General features: G+C 39.7%; 1 protein-coding gene across 1 annotated transcript in view; it reads right to left on the reverse strand.

The window, feature by feature from the left end:
* The window catches only part of rock2a (rho-associated, coiled-coil containing protein kinase 2a), a 32,005-nt gene extending 13,947 nt beyond the window's left edge, over positions 1–18,058 (reverse strand). The window contains exons 1-10 of the mRNA XM_029493328.1: positions 17,118–18,058; positions 3,985–4,066; positions 3,773–3,873; positions 3,041–3,178; positions 2,631–2,891; positions 1,738–1,882; positions 1,512–1,650; positions 1,157–1,248; positions 805–964; positions 657–711 (exon numbers count right to left, since the gene is read on the reverse strand). Of these exons, the coding sequence (XP_029349188.1) occupies positions 657–711; positions 805–964; positions 1,157–1,248; positions 1,512–1,650; positions 1,738–1,882; positions 2,631–2,891; positions 3,041–3,178; positions 3,773–3,873; positions 3,985–4,066; positions 17,118–17,216 (1,272 nt within the window). The 5' untranslated portion in view covers positions 17,217–18,058. The remainder of the gene's footprint in view (positions 1–656; positions 712–804; positions 965–1,156; positions 1,249–1,511; positions 1,651–1,737; positions 1,883–2,630; positions 2,892–3,040; positions 3,179–3,772; positions 3,874–3,984; positions 4,067–17,117) is intronic.
* Positions 18,059–23,361: the final 5,303 nt, after the last annotated feature.

The following is a 23,361-nucleotide window of genomic DNA, read 5'->3' on the forward strand; positions in this document are numbered from 1 at the left end:
TTTTTCATGTTTCATTTCACATAACAGCACAATTTGTAAGGGAATGTTTTTGGCATGTGTTTTTGTTGCAGAAAATCCAATAAACAGATTTGTGGGGAGAGAAAAAAAAATCTATATAAATTGGCCCCACACATTATTACTTTTTGGCTCATACTCTATAAATATTACTTGATAAAGTTTTTGAATGACCCAGATAAAAAGAAATAAACTTGTTGGAAGCAGATGAACTTGTGCCAAAAATACTGTCTTACTTGCCAAGCTAAATAATAAATTCCACAAACGTCACATTAAAAACAAAGACAGTGACTGTCAACCTGGGAGAAAAAAGTAGACCGTCTGATTCTGATGTATTAGTGGTACATGACTCAAATCAATGAGTTCCCCAGATTAGCTTTTAGCTCAGTGACTTTGCCTCAAGACGGCTCAAGTCTTTCTCTGCAGCTAAGAACACAGGAATTCTACCAAAGTCCCAATAAATCATGGGATCAGGAGAAGAAATCCTCTCCTGGGTCATTTCCATCATAATCTTTAATGCCTCTCAGTGTAACTGTGTAAACTGATGCCTGTCTTATTCCCTTAGAGGCCAAGAAAGCGCGTTACTGCAGCTAATCAAGGCCCAATGGGCAGTTACTATGTGCGAAAGTGACAGCACCCACCTCTCCTTTTGAATTGTCATGGGTCATTTGGGAATTGTTAGAAGCATTTAGCAACCTGAAGAAGGAAATAAACGCACGGTCAAAACCAAGAGTTGGAACACATCTAAAATTAATCTGTGTGTACAGCTACAAAAAGCTGAGGACTTACTGGTCTTCTTTGAAATAAGTGAAGCCAACAAAAGGTAACTGATTTCCAACAAAGGCCTTTGGTTTGGGGAATGTTTCTACATCGCCTTTGTCTTCTTCAATCTCATCAAAGTTACTGGTATCGATGTCACTACTCAACTCCGGAATCACAGGGGCAACAGCTGAGGAGACACACACAAAGACAGAAACTAAGGAAAAGGGAAAATGTAAAATACTGGAAGAGCTGAGTAAGCAAAACTAGCAATGTGTATATAAATCAATTTAGCTTGTATTGTGAGGCGGCTTAGTCAAACCAAGGCTCAGCGAGCGGTTTGGAAACCTTTAAACCCTTGTTGATTTGTAACAACACTAACTGTCTCTGATGGTGTTGAAGGTCCACTGGTCGTTCTTGAAGAAAGGGTGTCGCTTGATTTCCTGCACACCGTTCCTGCCCAACCGCACCTCCCTCAAAACAAAGAGAGCAAATGAGTCGTGGAGCGGTGACTTAAACTGCCCTTTGCCCTCAGTTCAACAGTATCAGGGGCGTGGGCTCACCCTCACGTACATATACATATTTTGTACTGTAACTGGTACACAGAAAGCTCAAGTAAAATCTAAAGCACTACGAACCTAATTAGTGGTAAACACAAGAGCAGCACAATAACACCAGAATTTTACCCAACATGTATCACACAGCTCATTCTTGCTTCATTGCCACACTCTTCACACCTGTCAGTCAGGAAGGCACAGATGATATTCTTGGCATCTTTAGAGATCTCCACATCATCAGGGAAGTTTAGAGAGTTCTTGTGGTCCATGATCTTACTGTACGTTCCCACCAGGGAATCAGCATAGAATGGAGTGTCACCTAACAACAATTACAGGAAGTGAGCAAAAGGAACCTTCTTAATCTTGTTTTGTGTCATCATGGTGACTTCATGAGATGCCTACTGACCAACAAGCATCTCAAAGATGAAGACCCCTACAGACCACCAGTCGCACTCTCTCCCATAATAACCATCTCCTCCTTGGGACTTCAGCACCTCAGGAGAGATGTAGTCCGGCGTCCCGACTGCTGTGTCACAGTGCACCATACCAGTCTGCAATGAGTCCAAGGGGGAAAATATATCAAGTGTGTTTGGCCTTTTTATCAAACATCAGACATTCATACACATATATGTACCTGTACATATGTACAATTGTGATATATCAGTGGCAGTAATATCTTAGTGATGAAAGATGATGAATTCAGATGATGATTTTTTCTTATTATCTTCTGTCTGTCTGTTTTGATCAATTTCGAGCAAGACTCACTCCTATTTTCTCTATTTAAGATTTTTCTCATTGCCTTCTTATGGATTAAGATGAAGGGATACTTCTGATATCTTTTAGCATTTGATGTACAGTACTTTCAAAATGTTTGATTCCTTTAGGTTTAACAAATGTTCAAATTAATTCATTATTTTCTGAAATATCTAACATAATAAAAATAAAAATTGCACCTAACTTTAAATTAAGGTTCCTACTTCTACCACAAAAAGAAATGTCAGTAACCTTCTGCTGTTTACTTTTTTTCCTGTGTACCTTATATGATCAAATATTTCAACCTTTTGCCTTGAAATACAATTTCAAGGCGAAGGGTACGACAATTTACTTTCTCTTTTGTTTAACAAGTCTTTAAACTAATTGGTTTATATATTCTTAGCTCAACATTGCCATATTCAGCACGGAATTAGTCGAATTAAATATCATGAGCAAGACGGTCTTAATGTCTGTTGTGGTACTTTTTCAGCTGAGACTCAAGCTCCACCATCTACCCTTCTTTGTTTTGTTTTGGCTTGAACTCACCAAGTCCATCTTCATGCATGTGCCAAAGTCGGCCAGCTTGAGGTGTCCGTGTCTGTCCAGGAGCATATTGTCCGGCTTGACGTCACGATGGATGAAGCCCATGGAGTGGATGGCATCAAGGGCCATCACCACCTCTGCTGTGTAGAACTTTGCCCATTTCTCTGGCACATCGTAGGTGCTAGTGAGGTTGACCAAGTCCCCACCTGGCATGTACTCCATCACCATATAGAGGTAGTGCTCATCTTGGAAGGCACAACACAACTGAACAAAGCACAAACAGGCTCTTCTTACAAAAGACACAGGTAACCTGGAAATTGCTGTTAGAGTCTACACAAAAGAACATATTCTTTAATCAAAATCTGCAGAAAATATCTTATGGCAAATACAGAGCAGTGATGTAAATATCATACCTGCACAACCCAGGGACTGTTGGCAAAGGCCATGATGTCCCTCTCTTCCCAAAAAAAGGCAGAGTCAGAACGCTTGATCATTTCAAACTTGCTCAGCAGCTTCATGGCATAAACCTTCTGTGAAGCTTTATGCCTCACCTGCATGGAGGTGGTAAATGGTTATTTAGAGATAAAAAAAAAATGAAATACACAACAAAATAAAAGATAAATCATTAGCTGAAAATAATTAAGAATTGTCAGGGAATTCTATCAAACATCAAGGTATTCAACATTTCAAATTCATGTTGAACGTTGTGTGAACATCATTGCTACAAATTAGTAGTTATTGCATTGCACAGAATTAGAGTATCAGTGGGTGCAAACAGGTTCTCCTTGATCAGTAAAAGAGTAAGGGCATAATTTATGACTATAACAACATGTTTAAATGCATATTTCCAGAAACAAATGCAGAGCAACTAACTGCACAACACACTATCCTTCACTTAATCGATTGATCAATTCAAACTTCTGTCATCTGTCATTGCAGCAATTATGGGGTACACCCTGGGCAGGGAATCAGTCTATCTCTAGGAGAACAAATAGAAACAAATAACCATTCACACAGTTTCACACCCACAGGAAATTTAGAGTCTGCAGTTAACCTGCTTGTCTATAAACTGTGGGAGGAAGGCTTGAACCCAGAACCAAAAGCACAAGATAATGATGTCTACTTCACAGACGATCAATACTCACCAGCTGAACTTCGCCAAACGCCCCACGACCAATGACTTTAACTCTGTCAAAGTCTTCAGATTTCATCTGGAGGTCCCGAATTTGGCCTATAACTTTCTCATCTGAATAGAAACATTCCAAAGAAAATAAACAATCTATTAATAATCTTGTCAATTTATGAAAATAATAAAGAAAGAATGAGGATATCGTCTTGCCTGACATAAAGGACTTACATCTGTTTAAGAAGTTTTCGATATTTTTATTCTTGCGCAGTGCAGGGTAGTCCAGGTCTAAGACCAGGGCATTCATGGAGTCCTGCATCAAGAGAAGAGAAAGTCTTCATTAGTGAGGACCAGCAAAAACATGAGCTGATCACAAAATATTAATATTGCAGCATTGTACAAACACAAATATACGGTGAAGAGGAAGTTATGTGTTGTGTATTCGTTTCAATGGCTGACACCACATCATCAGATGCTGAATCACACTTGTGCATATTGACTCACACAGCATGTCAATGGCCCACTGATACGTCAGTCACTTATTGTATCTGTCAAAAACACAGTGAAGTTTAACTAAGCTTCAAAAGTTAGACAGGATCCTCAAACAGAGTGAGTTGATCATAAAACAAACATCACGCTGCAGGTCACAGTGATGCAGTTAAACCAACGGCGAAATGTCTTCTCCATTTATCTGCATTCATTAGCAAGGTGTGAATTTTTTGGCCTATATTCTGAAAGTAGCAGTGAGAGATAAAAAAAGAAAGTCAACAGGGATGATTCAAACCTTGGGACGCTGTGTTTAGGACAAAACCTTCATGGTACATGCTCCTCTGGGTGAGCCATCTGCTTCCCCCACATGTGAATTTCTTTTTTTATGTGAAATGATGATGATGATGATGTCCAATAATACTGGACATAATGTATTAGGCTATGATGCAAAGTGATTTTACATAGTGTGAACAACTAATTTTGCCCAGCTACAGAGGGGGTGTGTCAACCTTTAGTGACAACTACACAGCAGCAGCTGCTGTGAAAACTAATGCAATGCTTCAGATGACAAAACACAAAACCGTATGCAAAACTAAGTAGCAAACACAAACCCTGCCCCATAAAAGAAGTGGAGGGGACCTTGATGACTCAATACCACCAACGGCATTTCTGCAGAAATTTATTTTTTGGTATATTTTCTCACCACAGCACAGAACGAAAGCAGCTCCACATCACTGCACAGAGCAGGTCTCAAATTGAAACAAACACCTTAGCCACGGCATTTTCACTCAGCGTTCAAATTGACTGACTGATTACACAAACAGCGACATGCAAAGAAAGAGCCTTGAACTGACAGCTTTGTTTCTCCAGAGAGACAGAGCAAGAGGAGGCATGATGACTAATTTTCCCATTGGCAGTTGCCTCCTGGATTCTGACGATGATATTCATCTGCTGAAAGAAGACGAACACGCAGTTTCTGTGTCTTTTACTTAACCGTGGGTGTAAGATACCATGTCACCTCAGCTTGTGGCACTTTCTACATGTACAAGAAATTGTTCTTTATGGATCAGTTTCTAGGACATCATGTGACAACAATGATGCCATTAGACAAAAGAAGATCAAGATAATGCTTTGCATCTTTGGAGTGGCGTATTGGTCACTTCAGAAACTGTAATGCAGAACTGTGTGTGTATCAATATAGTCTGTAATAAACGGGCCCACGCTGACACAGAGAGAAATTCATAAATCTAAGATCATTTGTAACTTTTCTGCTCTGATATGCACAAATACAGTAAATTCAAATCCACCTCTATATATAAAAATTACAGATCAAACCAGACATGAAAATATATTATTACCCTTTTTGCTGGGGATCCTCTGGATCTTCCTGAAGAGCCTTCGAGGGCCTCCAGACCACCGTTTATGAAACACCGTAATATTATCTATTCAAGCAGTAAAATGATGTGTTTGGAGGTATTACAGACACATCATTAGTTAGTATAGTGTCAGCCAGTTTCCATATGTTCACTGTGGCATTACTTAAACTATTGCAGGACTGTATACAGAGACCCCGCAGCAGTGTATGGACAGGGAATATTATTTGCACAGGCTGGGGCAGATAGCTTCACTAGAGAAGGCTAGCATTCTGCGCTTTCAGTTAAACACACACACAAACAAGCCAGTAAGTATTTTGACATGACATACATGAAGAAAGTTGGAAAACTTGTGAGGAAATGTATGAAGGGGAATAAAAAATGAATTACATTGTTGAAAATATTAAAAATATAAAATTGGATCAAGTGCTTGATTACCAAAAAACTATTATATAGACATTTTAGCCACCTGACTGCTTTTCTTGCTCTATGACATTTATCTTAATTATCCAAATGTTGTTACAGGTGGTGTTAGACTGTGTGAGAGGAACAGAGGGACTGGTCTGCAGCCCAATAGCCCTCGGTCATGTAATAATAGACAGCTTGACCTGGGGCAATGTATGAAAGCCATTAAATAGGCAAAAGAAAGACAGATGTAAACCCTAATTGTTACAGTGAGGAAGTCATCCATCAACATCTACCAGCTGTACATTCCTGAGCAGTCAATGAGGAAATTTCTGAACATTGGACAAAGCCAAATGGACATATGAACCGGCTCTGACCCAGTTCTGTAAACTGGTTTCCTTAAAGCTTTTCTTCCACCCTCCTTGCCACAGTAAAGACAGGATGGCACTAGCAGCTTTGTGTTTCACCTCCTTCAGTATTCCTTTGCCCTTTTCTGCTGCTCTACCACTGTCTTATCTGCCTCTCCTCCTGCTCTCTCCATCATTCTCCGCTCGGCTGCAGTCTGTCTGCAGCAAGCTGTTCACTGTTTCATCATCTTAACTTCACTTCCCCATTAAAGGACTGACCTCACACAAAACTACTATTTAAGGGAAAAAATACACACACGCCAGGGGGTGGAGAGGGTTTGCCAAGAGCGCGTGCACATGCACATACACAGACACACACACATATGAGGATCTCCCTTTACGCACAGCAATACAGGAAATGATCCACCCCACCCCAGGGCTGGCAGATAATTTCAGTGTGTCATGAAGTCAGTCCCTGCGTGCAAGTCATTTCCTCTGAGGCAGCATTCTCTGCTACTGTTCACCATTTGTCTGCAGCCAAAAAAAAAAAAAAAAAAAAAAAAAAACCACAGGTATACCCATGTATGCAATAAATTCATTACATGTAAGTTGTGTGCACTTACATACAAGAGTTACTTCCTACAACACATAAAGAAAGTACATGGCCAAAGATGAAATCAATGTCCAGTAATTTCTTGACACTTCCTGATTCATTCATGTACACCCTGCAGGTCAATGATGATTGGCTTAGTGTTGAAGGTGGCACTGCTCTGGCAGCTACGTTACATTGTGGTAATACTGTGGTTGTGTCAAGCTACATGAAGGACGCACCGGAGAAACAAGTTTCAATAACCAAGATGACATATATATTCTTTTTCATTGTTTAAAATTATATAATTTCTCCTTCAGTGAAGACATGCTTGCTTTAGCAGGAATTAAACAATCCCATAACGTGATTAAGGAGGACGTTCTTGGATACTACATTATGAATGACCATTATGTTGTACCTATAGCCCTATAAGTTTGTACCTCTGCCTATTTGCTGTATCTTCCCATGGTCCCATTTCCTATTTTCAAAGTAGATGATGTTATTTAAATTTAATCAGTGTGTGATCCAATATACTACAGGTCTCAGTGGGAGGACAACCAATGTAGTAATTACTGCAATCCTTCATCAAGCAGCTATACCTCAGATTATTTTTGTGATCCAAAAGGCCTCAAATACACTTTGTTTTTAAGGGTTTCAGCAAAAAACATATTTTCCCTTATGTCTATGCTTTTATGAAAGGTGAAAGCCTATGGATTTATTAAGCAATTAATTTGATTTATCATTGTTATCACAGAAATAAATTCTGTCATAGCAAGTTATGCCAATGATTATGGGGAATTCACTTTCACAGATTTCCTACTTTGGACATGAAAAAGACAAAAGCAGTTTGTTGACAGTTGCCACGAGAAATACAAAGCAAACACTATGTTGCAGCACTTGGATTCAATGCAGGCATATAGTAAACATTCACTATCTACAAACTTGACCTGTGACATATAATCTCCTTCTCAAACCAGAGAAACCAAGCATGGAGAAGACTTAATAAATCATATTTGGACTGGAATTATGTTGGTGGAAGTTAACTATTCTGGAAAAAGAAAATGGATTGAGACAGAAACATCTTAGCATTACTGGTGTATAAAAACTTCCCGCCTGTGATGATAGTGTTTTGTAGAGGAGAACATTTTGTTGAAAACATTCCTTTCCTTTATTATTTATTGAACTACTTCATTATACTACATTTGCAGACATGTTAAGACATGAGGTTTGCAGGGACCCTGTAGGTCATACATATCAGCTGTTCAGTGCATTGGAGAAATGGCTGGACACTGTTCTTCCAATTTGCCTCCATTAACGTTCCTGCAACAAGACTCCAGAGGACATTTCTCAGCTACTCAGTCGAAGCAGTTATTTATAAATATTAAATAAGCGACAACCATCTGGGGAAGTGTAAAGCTGGAACGACAATTTAAACTTTAATGCATTTGACATTCCTGGACCTGCTCCAGATAAACGCTGATTCCCCCTTCCTTGTCCACAGTCATAATGGCTTCATTTATAACTAAGGAGAGGATTTTTAATAACAATCAATCCAAATAATTACAAACAAGGATGTCAGTTTCTATAGCAGAGTTTGATCTATCGGACATTTTCCTGTAGAGCTACAGTAATGTCTTACTGATAGCAGTTATCTGTGCAGTAATGCTAATCATGAGTTGTTATGTACCTATTAGATAGCATTCCTGCATTTTATCTCTGTGTTACTGTAATGCAGCCAATGGGTTACAGCTGGTTGCTTAGCAACTGCAAAATACAAAGAGTTGAAACCAGTTAAAGCAATGGAGAAGCAGGACTTTTATATGCATCCTGTGTCAACACCAATTATTCTGTTTCATTTTATTTTATTCACCCAAACTGCTGTTGACATTACAGAGCTGTAACTTTCCCTTTGTTTGTCTCCTCTCTATCAACATATAAAAAGCCACGTGGATGCGCCAGTCAGGAATGTGATGATGTTAAACAAGTAAACAATCCGCCAACTATTTAAAGTGTCTCACATTACAGACTCTCCCTCCTTTATTTGCAGACTTTCCAAAAAAAAAAAAAAAAGTCATCCTCTGCTGCCCATACCCAGCTCATCACTCGGCATGTGGAACAGAAAACAAGCAGCACTGCTCTGGGCTTTAAAAGGATTGGACAGAAAGTTAATGTTTTGATTGAATTCCAGCCATTTTAAAAATAGTTGTGGGGATAAATGGTGGGCCGGCCAGAGTGAGGGGACTGTGCCAGGCAGGGCCCGTAATCTCTCCAAGAAAGACACAACAGAAGGAATCCTGCAGTGGCTCACAAATAGCCTATCTAATGTCTCCACAGGGGATAACAAGAGCATGTAGAACTCTTGAATTTGACAGATTTCTGTCCCATGCTCCTGTGCCCCATGCATTTTTGGCACCCAAATCTTATTATAATCTATAATCTTAACAATGAGGATTTTTTCTTTCTAGGGAAAAAAACTAAACATATGGGAGAACACGCACATAAGGTCCTGGATGCTCAAAAATGTCAATGTAGAAAAAAATAAAATGAGGTGGTCAACAGCAGCCCCTGTTAAACAGAGATACCACCATGTTATATTTTAACTCATTGGACATTGCATTATACAAAGAAGAGAATGATTTTTGAGAAATTCCTAAGGACAGAAGGGGATCCCCTGGTCCAATAGGATTCAGAGGCTTGTTCGGACATCTGGGACCACAAATTAGAGCAGTCTGGACTTTGCACTCTGTGCAGGGATGGCAGTGCCCAACAACATTCCTTTGAGGTATGCAGCAGCTGAAGAAACAGCATCATTTTGGAGGATTGCGCTCAAGTAGTTGGGTGCACACAGAAGACACCATGCCGCATTTGTGAAGGCTTTCCCTGTGTATGAAGGGTGGCTTGTAAGAAGGCCACCGCAGTAGTCGTGTGCAGTGATAACCACTGACATTAAGACCACTTGTTATGTCGCCTTTACCCATTTATGCGAAACAAAACAAGCCACAATAATGCTCTCTCCGTGTGCTGTCCCACGATGCTGGCCCTACATTTTACACAGACATCAACCCAGCTCTGTAATGACCTCAGCATCCTGCTTTAAGGTGGAACAGTAATGTGCCTTTCATTACCTTCACAGAGAACAGCAAGTCAAAACTTCCAAATGAGCACATACAGATCCTTACACTTGTATATATTAGGTGCCATAGAGGTGGCAGTTCCCATCATCCACTGTGGTGGGTTAGGATGAGATAACTAGCACTTACTGTGCACTTCAGTTGGACTTTCTTATATAATCTCTTGCAATTACTTAATAGGTTGTAGAGCTTAAAACTTAGACCAATGCCTTATACTGCACTAAAACTGCACTGATGTCCTGCACTTTGAATTAAACTGTCAGCCAAATTAATAAATGGAAGTGTGATCTAAGAGGCTGTAAAGATAAAAAAAAAAAAAAGCTTGTGCAGTATTTCAGTTAAATTAATGTACATTTCAAAATTTTGCTTTATTCTTCCAAATCCTTTCACCCCTTCAGGTTTCTAGACGATACCTCAATTGAGATGAAAACCTTACAAGGCAACAACAAGTTTAAGAGTGCCTTAATATTTTTTGTGCAAGTGGTTGTAAGGTCTATAAAATGTTGAGAAAATTCCCCTCACAATTTCAATAAACCCAAAGTCACACCTTAAAATCACTAGTTAACAAAATCTAAAGAAATTGTGTACGATCAAAGACCAGTGAGAAACCTAGAAAATTTCAACATCCGAGAAACTAGAATTTGTGCATTGTTGTTTTAAAATATCTGACTAATTGACTTTCTAATTCTTTGCAACCTATTTACTTGATCTGGTTATCTAAAAATACATGGATCTGTGGCTTAATTCTTTAGCTACAGCCACAAAGAAAGAATTTGAATAGTTATAAGCTCATGTCATGCTGAGCATTTCAGTTTCAATCTTTCAGTATGGACATGTTAAATCTGTACATAAATATTTTCAGTACTGGCACAAACTATTTAAATGACAACTGTCAATTTTAACTATAAAACACATTGTATCTAAACTCTGCCACACACATATGAATTGTTTGGGTTTGTTAAAGGAAATGAAAGCTGTATGAACTCAGACACAATCCATAACTGTTTGGTAATGTGGTGTTGTGTTTTATTGCTTCATTGTTGCTGCTGGTTGCACACAATGCAGCCTGTGTGTTGCTGAGATCAAGTGAATAACGTGTCTGCTGGGGAAACTGAAGTACCAAGTGACCATGAGTACCCTGTCTATATGCATGTGTGTGCGTGAGAGAAAGCGTGTCTGTATGTGTGGGAGGTTGTGTTTCTCAAGCAGGTTGTGATGGAATGATAACACTGAGGCCAGATGATGGGTTATGTGTTATGTGTTATGAGACTTCTATGCTCTGCGCATTCACACCCTCATTTAAAACTCATAATATTCCATGACATAGGTATCAAACTCTTTAACGCACACAACAGGGTGAGGATCACGCACAAGACAATCACAAGAGTCAACAAGATGTAGAGTGGACTCTGGTGAATTAATTTGGTTGAATGTCCAACCAGATTAATTCACCAAAGTTCCGCCTCAGTTGCTTTGATGTGGTTGAAGTGAAAGTTCTTAAGTTGAACTGTCCATCGGTTCATGTTCACTGCTTGTTTCACTTTAAACCATTCCTGAATGCACCGTTGTATGCAGTTTTTCCAACCAGTCTTCATGTCTAGACAAGAAGCTCTAGCAGACTAAGAAAGATCTCAGGATATATCTATATTTCCTTTTACCTGATATCACATAGCAAAAATCGCATCAAGAGGTTCCTTTTCACCTATCGTCCAAATGTGTCTACGTTTTTACTGTTATAACGACCAGATGGGCAACTCAATTGCAATCAAGGTGCTGTGAAATATCTGGATATTTATTTTTGCATTTGTGGAGGAGGTGTGTGTGTGTGTGTGTGTGTGTGTGACTTTTGATTTTTGCTCAGTTTGTCATGAATGTTTTAGGGCAGGCTGTGGGGATTTGGTTACCATTTAAAGCAAAACTAACAAGAATCCAGATTTTTCAGTCAGATAAGTCAACAATGTCACCTGTTTGGACAGATTTTGTGTGATTTTTCGAAAAAAAAAAAAAAAAAAAAATACTGTTTATGGAGATGACGAAAAACCAGCCAAGTCTACGTGCACATAGTTTAGTAAGATCTGTTATGCTATTGCTTGTAATCTCTATTAGGGCTGAACGATGTACAAAAAATATCAGTTGTAGTGGTTGGTTTTCTACTTTTTCTAAGAACGGTGATGTGCCTTTTTCGTTTCATCAGTAACAACTATGTTGGCTTACATCTATAGAATATGCTGTTTTGGCTACCGGGGCATTATGTACTGTGCATCCGTTTGTGGTCTATTACACTATATTTTGCATCTGTTTCTTTTGCCTGCACAAAGTGAAATATAATAAAACATTATGGTGTTCCAAGAGATTATGGATGAGATGTAACTTTGGTACATCTTGTCATCCTAGTGAGTCTGCCACTCAAATAAATGACACTCCATGAAGTCACTGCTCTTGGCCAAGACAACGGCACTGTGGGAGCGCAGAAGCTGCCTCCATGCAGGTATTAAAAGACTTTATAACATATCCATGGCTGCAGGACGAGGTATGGAAGGTGTGGCCTCCCTCCACAGTCTGGTTTCCTGTGGATTTCTTATTCATTTTCAGCCACTAATGTAATTGCAGAATTCACCTTCTTATGTTTTATGAATAGAGAATCATCACTGGTGGGCAATCAATCGAGTGATAGTTTGGGCTAACATAAATTTTAGTCACAACTGAGTTGGGTGAGCTGCGGTAACTAGGTAAGGACTGTAGGATTTTCTCTGCTCAGCCAACTAACTAGTTTTAATAGGTTCCCTGTATGTCATCAGTAAATTGAAGCAACAGAAAATAACCAGGGCTTCAATCTCACCTCTAAGCCACATGAGTGTCTGTATGTGCATTGGTCAAACCCCATTCCCATGAGAAAATAAACAACCTGTGCGAAACACTGAGATCTCATTATTCCAAAATTAGCAGGTATGCCACTCTAGTTTAATCTTAGTACTGATGTTTTAATTACCTAGAATAGGCTATTTTAATATGGTTTCACATTCGAATTCCAATACCCTAAAATTCATTCCTTCACCACTCTGTGGGTGTGCTTGCATTATTATATAATTATACTTGAATGTCGTGTTAACAATATCATTCACTTAAATTTTTTTACATTAAAAATAGCTATCCTGGAAGCTTGAATATATAATACATTCTGGGGAACTAGTTGTTTACATGTGCATCAACAGACTGCTTGGATGATACACTAATCATTCAGGTGGTATACAGTACATACTCGGTGAGTCAAAGCCACAGACCAGCACACAATTCCCCAGAAAACCACGTCATTTTTTACACTAAGGTTTTTTAAATAAGGCATAACATTTTAATTTGAGCTCTGAACAAGCATTTTAAGAAATTGCTGCTGCAGTTTTTTGTTGTTTTTTTTTTTTTGCTGAGCTAAAACAACTAAGAGTTGACCAAAGCTAAATATTTGCCATGTAGACATGATGACAGTATCAATTTTCTCACATAACCCTGTTCACTGCGAATCATGTGGAACTATATTAATAACAAATATTTAGAGAAGACTCCAGTGGGTCATTTATAGCTTAATAAACAGGGAAAACCCTGATCAAGTTTCCCTGCTCTGAAAAGAATACATAACCAAGGTCAGCTGCATTCAGACTGCTGAGGGCTTCCACACCTGGAAGAGACCAGGTCTTCTTCAGCAGTGGAGTAAAGTGGAGTGGAGCAAAAACTAAAAACCTCGGACAGGCCAGGCTGTCTTGCCAGAGGAGGTGTGGAGCAGAGAGACTGGCTTATTTTGTAGAAAAAAAAAAAAAAAAAAAAAGCTGGCCGGGGCCACCGTCCCCAGTGCCTTATAAGGCAGTGTTTCTATCCAGCTAGCACACTAAAGACGACTCTGCTGCTGCTGCTTTCCTGAGAGCAATTCAGCTGTTCTAGTGAGACAACTCGGACACTAAGGTTGACTGTAAGAGTAAAGACTGAGAACAAGACACAGAAGGGTCACCCCACCTGTCAAAGAGCCTCACATTGAAAGAAGACATCCCAGTATGGGTGTGTTGAGAGAGGAGGGTTTAGATAAGAGCAATTGAAAGGAACAGTGAAGATGGAGAGGGAGAGGTGAGGTGCTGCGTGAGGAAAGGAGTGATAGACGTGGTGGGAGGGGAGTGCACAAAATGGGCAGAAAGAAACAAATAGAATATGTGAATGGGGCTCGGTAAAAATAAACAGAGGGAATTAAATGAATAACCAACACCATCAAAACAAGTTGGTTACACTAAATGGCTTTGTCACCTTATGCTAAGTAAGGAACGCATCATAGAAAGTGAATATAAAAGAGACAGCCAGTGAAATCGGAACCAACTCTTAGCTCAGCTCCATACTCGCTCATGTTTCACTCTGAAGTGCTGGACATGAGGTGATCTGCCCATATGCTGGCCACAGCTGAATCAAAAGGCTTTGGAATGGAGCTGCAGTTAAATACCTGCAGTGTGTTTAACAAGCCTGAGAGGACGGGCCGAGCAGCAGGCCAAGAGAGAAACTGAGCCAGAGAAAAAGAGATAAGGCTCACAAGTGAAAGGGGAAAGTGCAGCCATTCGAAGGGACTTTGAGCCCCTTATAGCTGCCAACTATTTATTCAATGAGGTCATTTCCTTTAGGACGGCAGAAAGGCAACTTCTGCAACTTGCAATCAAGTGTCCATATTTTTTATCTAAAAAAATGCCCTTTCTTTTGCTGCCCTCAACAATCACATCTTGTACTTGGAGCTGCCAAGTCAGTCCACTACTTCAATCAGCAGAGGTGTGCTGCCAAATAATGATCTCTACAGTTTGCATAGGGGGAAGGTTGCTGAGACTTAAGGTTAAGTTCAGTCAAATGCTGACAGAAGCAATACAGTGATATACAGCCTTTACAGCCGCAGGGCATTGTGGCATCAAAGCTCTATTAGTTTGATTTTTGCTGGCTCTTTTGTTCTATCTGAAAGCAGGGCTGAATTAGGGATTCATTACAGATGACAAACAGTTTACAGAGAAACATCTGCTTGTTAATTTTCATGTCAGGAAGCTCTATATCCCAATTTATCAAATTTCTTAGAGGGAAGGTCACTGAGTTTACTAGATACTTAAAATTCCTTCATGTCAGCTTTTCTTATCCTCTGGGTTGTCTTGATATTAAATCACTTCGATTGTCATTTTTATTTAGGGGATAAAAGAATAGCCAACCAAGGAGCTTATTCCTATTTTTACAGATTTATTTAATTATTTTTCACTGTTGCTAAGCCACAATAGCAGGGGATCTGTGATTCACTGTTTACCGAATATGAGCCTGTGAGCAATTATTGAGGCACTGAAACTATGCATGTTTTTATTCCACCTGCAAAAAAGGACATTTCTTAGTCCTTAGTATGCTTGTGTGTATGAGAGTGTGTTTGAATCCCATTCTGAGCAGCAAAACTTCTTGATCCCAGCGACAGCAGAGGCTGCTAAAAATGGAAAACTGCAGCATGTTCTCTCCTACGCGTGCTTCCCACTCAACTTTTGTCTCAAACACTCAACACCTCTATCTCTCTAGCTTGTGCGCAGGAAGTAAACACCACTGGTGTTCGAGCAAGCATTCCACTAAATGTTTTAAGGTAAGTGGGAATAGGCCAGGAGAGCCTCGAGTATCTTGGAGCAGGGATATGAGAGCGGAAGGACACAGAGGCCCCAAGCTAGATGGGGCCCATTAAAAGGGGTGAGGTGATGCTTTTTAAGATAGACCTGACAGTGTGTTTGCCCTCTGTCAGATCCAGTCAGGGGGCCCAGAAATTTGAACACCGTCACTGAAACAGACATAACTTAACAGCTAGAGTAGGCACTGTACACGCACTGTGACATCAGTAAAAGGCTCAAACATCACCGAATCCAGCTCTCTGTGGAAAGCACTTCCTCTGAGTGTTCCTACTGCTACTCTTACATTACAAGCAAAGCATCCAGTCAAATAATGTACCTTTATTCTGCCGCACAAAGCTCAAATTTCTGTTACTTGATGAAAATTATTTCCTTTTCCTCTGATATGGTCCCACATCAGATTGTATCAGTCGAGGAAAAATCTGATGCTTCATGCTTAACATCCACTGACAGTACTGCTCCATCTACAGCCTGATAATCAGATACACGAAGCATCTCATTTCACATCATTCATTGAACTGGTTCATTGTGAAAAACAGCCCTTCAAACAAGATAGTCCCTTCGCCAGAGGCTTAAAAATATCTTTGCATTTTCCATCATGACACATAAATGCCAGTATAAACAAGTGTAAACAGTGGGACAAGACACTTTGCTGTCCCACCACCTTTAGATGAGACCAGCTCTATATTTAAACTGTTGACAGGAATCGCTATGATTCACAATTTATGAAAATGAGGACCAGTCAGGATGCCTGCATCATCTGGAGTCCTGTCCAAGAAATATACATCTTAAAATGTTTGATTGTAGATGGATGGCTTTCTTCCTCCAGAATAGCTGCGGGGACCTGATGTGCTGTGGAACTATCTGGGTCTGGTGGGCCCCACATGTTACCCAGGCGGGAGTTTTATCTGGAAATATCAGTGTCCCTTGACAGACGAGCTGTTTTCTGGTTAATCCTAATCTGTGGACAGGCTTCACAGAGCCCCTCTCTGAAACCGTCTGAGCCCAGTCTGAGCTGACCAGGCCTGTCTGTGGTCTGCCCACCATGAGGCTCTGTCCGATCACACATAGTATGTTCCAGCCAGCCATCCGATCACAGCATGGGGCGGAATATGAGCAGGTTCATGAATGAGAGGTTAAAGGCCAAAGTAATTAGAAAAAGAGGACCGTACAACTGCAACCTGCCCTCAGGAGCCAAACAAAGCTAACAGCTTGCAGCGGGTTACAATAAGGAAATAATCAAAGAGAGACGAGGAGATAAGTGCCCTCGGTGTAATGTTACCACGGTGTGCGGGTACGGGTCTGGCGTTTCAGCGAAGTGACAAGTTGACATCATTAATAATCCATGAGGTGCATCCCACTTGACTTACCAGCAAACTTTCCAGGTTTACGGCAGATCTGGGGTCTCTGATCATGTCCTCCAGCTTCTTCTGCCGGGTTTCCATCCTCCTCTCGGCGCCCAGCGACATGACTGCGGCGGCGTACGTCTTGGTCGGCCAAAGTTACAAAAAATATATCTGTGTGTGTGTGTGTATATGTGTGTGTGTATATATATATATATATATATATCGGCAGTTTCCCCCCCCCAAAGCCTTTTTTGAGTTTTACATGTGAAAGCTCTTTGTCCTGGGCTAATGGCCGTGGGCCTAGCAGCCCACCCAACTCGCTTCCAGCAGGAATATGTGAGCACAATGAGGAGAAAATATTCCCAAAGCACAGACTCCCCGCTCCTCCGACTAAGTTGCCGAGCGAGCGGGCCTGCAGTCGGAGAGGTATTTGGCTCCGAGCTAACAAACACAGCGTTCCGCCTGGATTATCACCTCCATCTGAACGGGAGATGCATGCCCCCCCCCCTCCCGAAACTCCCGAGACAAAGTTTGAATTTGGAGACAGCAGCAACAGGCAGCAGGGCGTTTTCTCTGCCGCCTCTCCTCCCCTTCCCCTTTGGGCTTTGGCCGCTTGGAAACGCTCGGCGGTGGCTTTTTCTTTTTTTTTTTTTTTTAGTGTTGTTGTTGTTGTTTTTTCTTTCCCCGGAAAAAGTCCGCTTGTTTTCAGCCCATTCGCTGATGTCTGAAGCCTGTTGGTGTCCTAGTTTATCCTCACAGCTGCCACAAGTCCGAACGGGCGATAATGTCTGTTCTCCCGCGCTGAATTTTTAATAAGCAGACCCTCTCTTCCTGGATTTCCTCTCGCATTTTTGTATTAGTCCTCGTCGTTTGGTCCCCGTCTCGGCCGCGGCCCCCCTCCCCTTCCAAAAAAAAAAAAAAATACTCAAGTTTGACTGGTGGGGAAAAGTCCTCCAGCCGCTGGTTTCCCACCGTGCATTCGCATCTACACACCGACGCGCGCGCGCGCACACACACACAGCTAGCCCGCACTCTTTCTCCTCCCCCCCCCGACATCAACACACAGAGGACTCAGTTACCCAGAAGCCACCTGTCGTGCCCTCCTGCGCCTCTCTACCTGTCTTCATAAAAGCGATTCTCAGCTGATAAACACATCGGCTCATATTATTCACGAGATATGACCGAAAAGGCTCAAACACGTTAATAAAGTAAGATAAAATATTTTATTTAGTCGGCAATTATTTTTTTGTTGGCTCGATATATAAAAAGTTTGATGCACTCATAGCATACCAGATAGCATAACAGTTAAAAATTGCCTTGTAGGCTATGTAGGTATGAAGGTAGGCATACAAGCACGTTGGTGTATGTGTAAGTAAAGGTATCCTGTCTTTATAAATCTTCATTCCTAATTTCATAAATGCTACTGACCATCAGGCTATTTGTGAGATTTAATGAAAGGAAGTTGGTTAAATATAATGTAACACATACAAAAGATTGACTCAAACTCCTTCAGATTCATGATGATCATGTTAGATAGGTTAGGTTAGAGAGGTTTTTAGGAGAGGATGTACTCTGCGAAGTGAGTAGCTTCTTCTTGAAGATACAGAGGGAGATGTCCCTGCTCTGATAGGACTCAGGAGCCGGTTCCTCTCCCTGGAACGGTCTGGACTGAGATGGTGATGACAAATTACATTCCTTGGAGGAACACATGCTGTCACCCTTCTTCAAGGCCTTTACTTGTTATTCAATGCACAACTTGCATGTGGTTGCTCCCTCTAAGGTTAAAACCTTATGCCATTAACAGGAAGTGATACATATAGCATTTTTTAGCAATTGCCACAGTGAGAGAACAGAAAACACAAATTGAAGAGAAAAGCCAGTAGAGCAGCAAATAAACCGTTTGTTTGCAAAGTAAAATCTGGGAATGGTTTTGTTCAATTCTGGTGTGCCACTGATCCCTGGCAGAGTGACAGAGATGAGCAGCACCAGGACAGTGTCAGCAAAGCAACTAAATGGAATTTAGCCATCATTGATTGTATTTTATATACCTGTGGCGTTACAAAATATCTGCAGTGAAAATTACCTATTGATTTATTATTATTGCTCTCATACTGAGCTGATGAACATGTCTACTGAGGGTATACGAGAAAGCAATAATTGCAACAGTAACAGTTATTAATACTGATATCATTTTTATGATTTTATGATTAGTGTGTATGTTATCCTAAAAAATGTAATAAAATGATGTTGATGATGACAATGATGTCGATGCTGACGACAAGGATAATGACATTGTGAGGTGTCATCTTGTGCTATCCACATATGCATGTATCATAGTTAATCTCAAGTGTTGAATCAGCTAACCACAGCTTCTGACCTTTATAACTTCATGATGAAACAAATCATCATAGTTTTTCATGAAAAGTATTTATTGCATTAAACTGTATGTAATTATTGCACATATGTATTATGAAAAAACGAAAACAAGCCTTCTCTCACAATGTAGTGGGGAGTGGGCCAATACTTTATGAAGCCATAAGATGGAGCCACTGACCATTAAATTCATAAACATCATTTACAGTGAGGAGAAAAACTCTTAGCATGAACTTATCTATGATTAAAACATCCAGAGTTATAAAATTGATGTCATGTCACTTACAGTGGGTATATCTATGGTATTAGGTATTATACTATATTTTATATTTTTTCCCTGTTGACAGCTTTTTATATTATTACTTGTAACCATCACTGGTTGGTGAATTATCAGTACAGTATATTTAGTGTGTCAATGAATTCATTTAATTATTCAGAACTTTGAAATGTATTAAGCATAAATATAAGCATCTCCAGACTAGCTTTAGCTTTTGTATGACTTGATTTCTTACAGCTGTAAGTATACATGTTCAAAATATGGGCTTAAAATTCTACATCATCAAATCATAGTATTCAAATGTTTTCATTTATTTACATTTTATCCATGTAATATGCAAAAATATTGGCTTTAAGCTGCAGGGTATTTAATAATGCGAATTATTTCCTTTGATGCCAGAGCATCTGTGCTTACATTTAAGATTTCACTGTAGAATGTATGAATCAAATAATGTGGCATCTCTGAAACTGTCTGAGTCCCTGACAGGTTGTAAATTATATAATGAAATGACAATCAATAACTATTTTTAGTTTGATAATCGTGGTAGTAGCTTTCTTCAAAGTACATGTGCACAGAAATGCATTTGAACAGATACGACCCATTTGAAACAGAGTTGTGTGTTCCTCTTGTTTATTTGTCTTCATGAGCAATTCACTGGATAAAACAAATACTATTACAACACAAAAAATGATTATTTTCCAAAGCAATTTTGGCCACCTGTTATGTACATGTTACAACGTCATAATAAAAAGACAGAAGATCATCTCCTCATATCTCTGTTTTCTCCATTTTAATAATTAAAAAAGCTTTTCACTGTTCGCCAGGCATTTACATTGGAAGTGAATGCTCAGGTCAAACCAACTTCACTTTTTTTAGTTATTTGCAAATGCAAAAGTTGTCAACAATAAATAATATTATAAAATGTACACAAAAAGATTGACAGCCCACCACGAGTTAAAACGTTGAACAGATTGGATGTTTAGGAACAAGAAAGTTGAGGGAAGGATTCTTCTTAGCAAAAGTGTGACAGTTCATACAAGTTACAGAAAAAGCTGATCATCTATACATTGACACTAGCAAGATAACAAAGTTGTTGTTTCTGGTATATTTCATTTTGTACAAAGAAGAGAGCGTCTTCTTTACAAGTGAGCATCATTGTCTTAACTGTAGAGATTATACAAGCAAGAGTTAAGGCAACTTCTCTGTTGTTTTTGAAAAGTAACATGAAGTCATGTCATGTTTATTTTGTCTGTGGACCACTCATCTCTTATCAGGTTTAGAGTTAGTTTGCATTGCATAATTCAGGCTGTTGACCTTGGCCTGCAGTCTATCATCAAGAAAAGGAATGCTGGATATTCGTCATGAGTCTGTTTGTCATCACAAATACTGATTCAGTGGTCTGGGATTTCCATGGGAGAGCTATCTTTCATATCTTCAACATCTGTCTCCTAAATGACCAGAAAACCACGTGTAACACCAACACATCATGGTGCAGATCAGGAACAGAAATAATGTGAATGTTGTTTTTTCTTTGTGTCTGTGTGTGTGGAAGTGTCTAGCATAAGACAAAGCCGACATAACAATGGGTTTTGGCTTGTTCCTCATTAAAATAAACCCCACTCAGCCTTTTTTAAGAGTATGGAACCTCTGGTAAAGACACAGACCCACTCAGAATAATGTGCAATGAAGCAGTGATCAATTCTAAATTAAAGCTGATGATGGCATTCTTAAAAAGGTCCAGAGAAGGTCACAAAAACACTTAAAATTTTTCTCTGGAGGGCAAATTTAGCTGAATGTTTACACATTTTAGAGAAATATACAGCACATTGTTATCTTAGCTTAGCATTGAGGCAGGAAACAGCCAACATTAAAGCTTTTTACTGAGCTTTACCTTTGGGCAAAGCAGGGCAAGCTCCCAGTCTTTATGTTAAACTAAGATAACCAGCAGCTGTCCCTCCACATTTCACATTATATTCATCACTATATGCGGATATCCCAAAATGGTAACTATTCCTTTAAGTGGAATCACGTTTGGTTCCTGTATGAAGTCGATATCTGGTCCTGAAGGTGGTGCTAGAGGAAAGCTAAAGCAGAGTCCAAACTGGAAACTGTTCATGCTGGTAGTGTAAAAGTTACACTTAAAACAATCTATCCTGTAGGAATCATTAATCTCTGCTGCCAATAAAAACGTCTTACAGGACGCTGATGATTTCTGAGGTTTTTGGCCTCCTGACCAAGGGATTAATATATATATATTTTATTTTTATTTTTTTCATAAGGCTGCGCAGACACTAAAAACAACATTATCTATTTTCTAGAGTTACATTAGCCCTGGTTTGTGTTCACACTTGTGAGATTCAGACGAGACAACCAATGGTTTGCTGGAGAAATCTCAGTTTTGGAATAGAGCTTCAATTTCTGAATTTTTATTTCTCATAAAACAGTCTATATCTATGAAAGAAATGCAGAGCATACTGTCTGTAAATCTGTCAAAAAAAATACACTCATGGGAATTTATACTTAGCAGTTTAAAAAGAGCATTTTCACTGCTTTTTGCTTGGAAATAAATGAAAAGATTTTGAGAAAATTCTCAAAGTGTCCCCAAAGCTGGGCCTTGGCAATTGGCAAGCTAAGCCTAAATGCCTGACTAACGGGCAACAGATAGAGTTGCACACTTCTTATTCTGAGTCCACACTCTGTAATCTCAGCTGGGCTCTCTGCTTACACCTGCCTCACACACACACACACACACACACACACACACACACACAAAGTTACATTTATTGTGTGCATTGTGTGTTTGCAACAATACATCTGATTATTACATGTGAGCAACGAGTATGAGAAAATTGTGGCCTTCATTATGGGAAAGAAAGAATCACACAGTGTCTCCCTACGATGGACCGAAATAAAACAGAAGCTGCAGGTAGAACAGCGAGATAGGACAGAGGATAGGGCTGGAAAGACTTCTATCTGGTATAAGAAAAAAGAAATTGAGAATCCTTCAACTCCTGCATTTTCTTTTATATCCTGAAGTTTACTTGCAGTGTCACACACTGTAGGTTTCTGAGGACTATATAAAACATAAAGAGAGATAATACTGCTTTTGACACCCATTTGTGCTCTCCTCTAGCTTCTTTATTTTAGAGTAAGTTTTTCTTATTTTGGCAGCTATAAATTCTATAAAGTTTCTGGTCAAATCTTTAGTTTGAAGTTCCATCTCCCCTGAAAACTGGGTGACATGTTTTGTTTCAAAACAGCAGACCACTGGCATTTGATGAAACCTTGTATCCCGCTGTTATAGTGTACCTCTTCCACAGGAGTGTAAACTAAATGTCGGGTCCCAGCTCACAGGCTGAAGTCCGAGTGTAACTGGATCTGATCACACTGGATTGGTGACAGTTTGTGTTGCTTTTACGTGAACAGCTAGTATACAGCTCTGCATTAAATCCAGGACAACACTGCCTTTAGATTTAGCCTAAAAAAAAGACAAAAAAAAAAAAAAAAAAAAACCCCAAAGGAACTTGCCAGGATGAGTGGACACGCAAAACGCAATTCATAAAGATTAAATTATGTTCAAAATGTGTGATTATTGTGGAAATATTTCTTTATTTTTAC

The sequence above is a fragment of the Echeneis naucrates genome, chromosome 22 (assembly GCF_900963305.1).
Source record: "Echeneis naucrates chromosome 22, fEcheNa1.1, whole genome shotgun sequence".
Classification (NCBI taxonomy): domain Eukaryota; kingdom Metazoa; phylum Chordata; class Actinopteri; order Carangiformes; family Echeneidae; genus Echeneis; species Echeneis naucrates.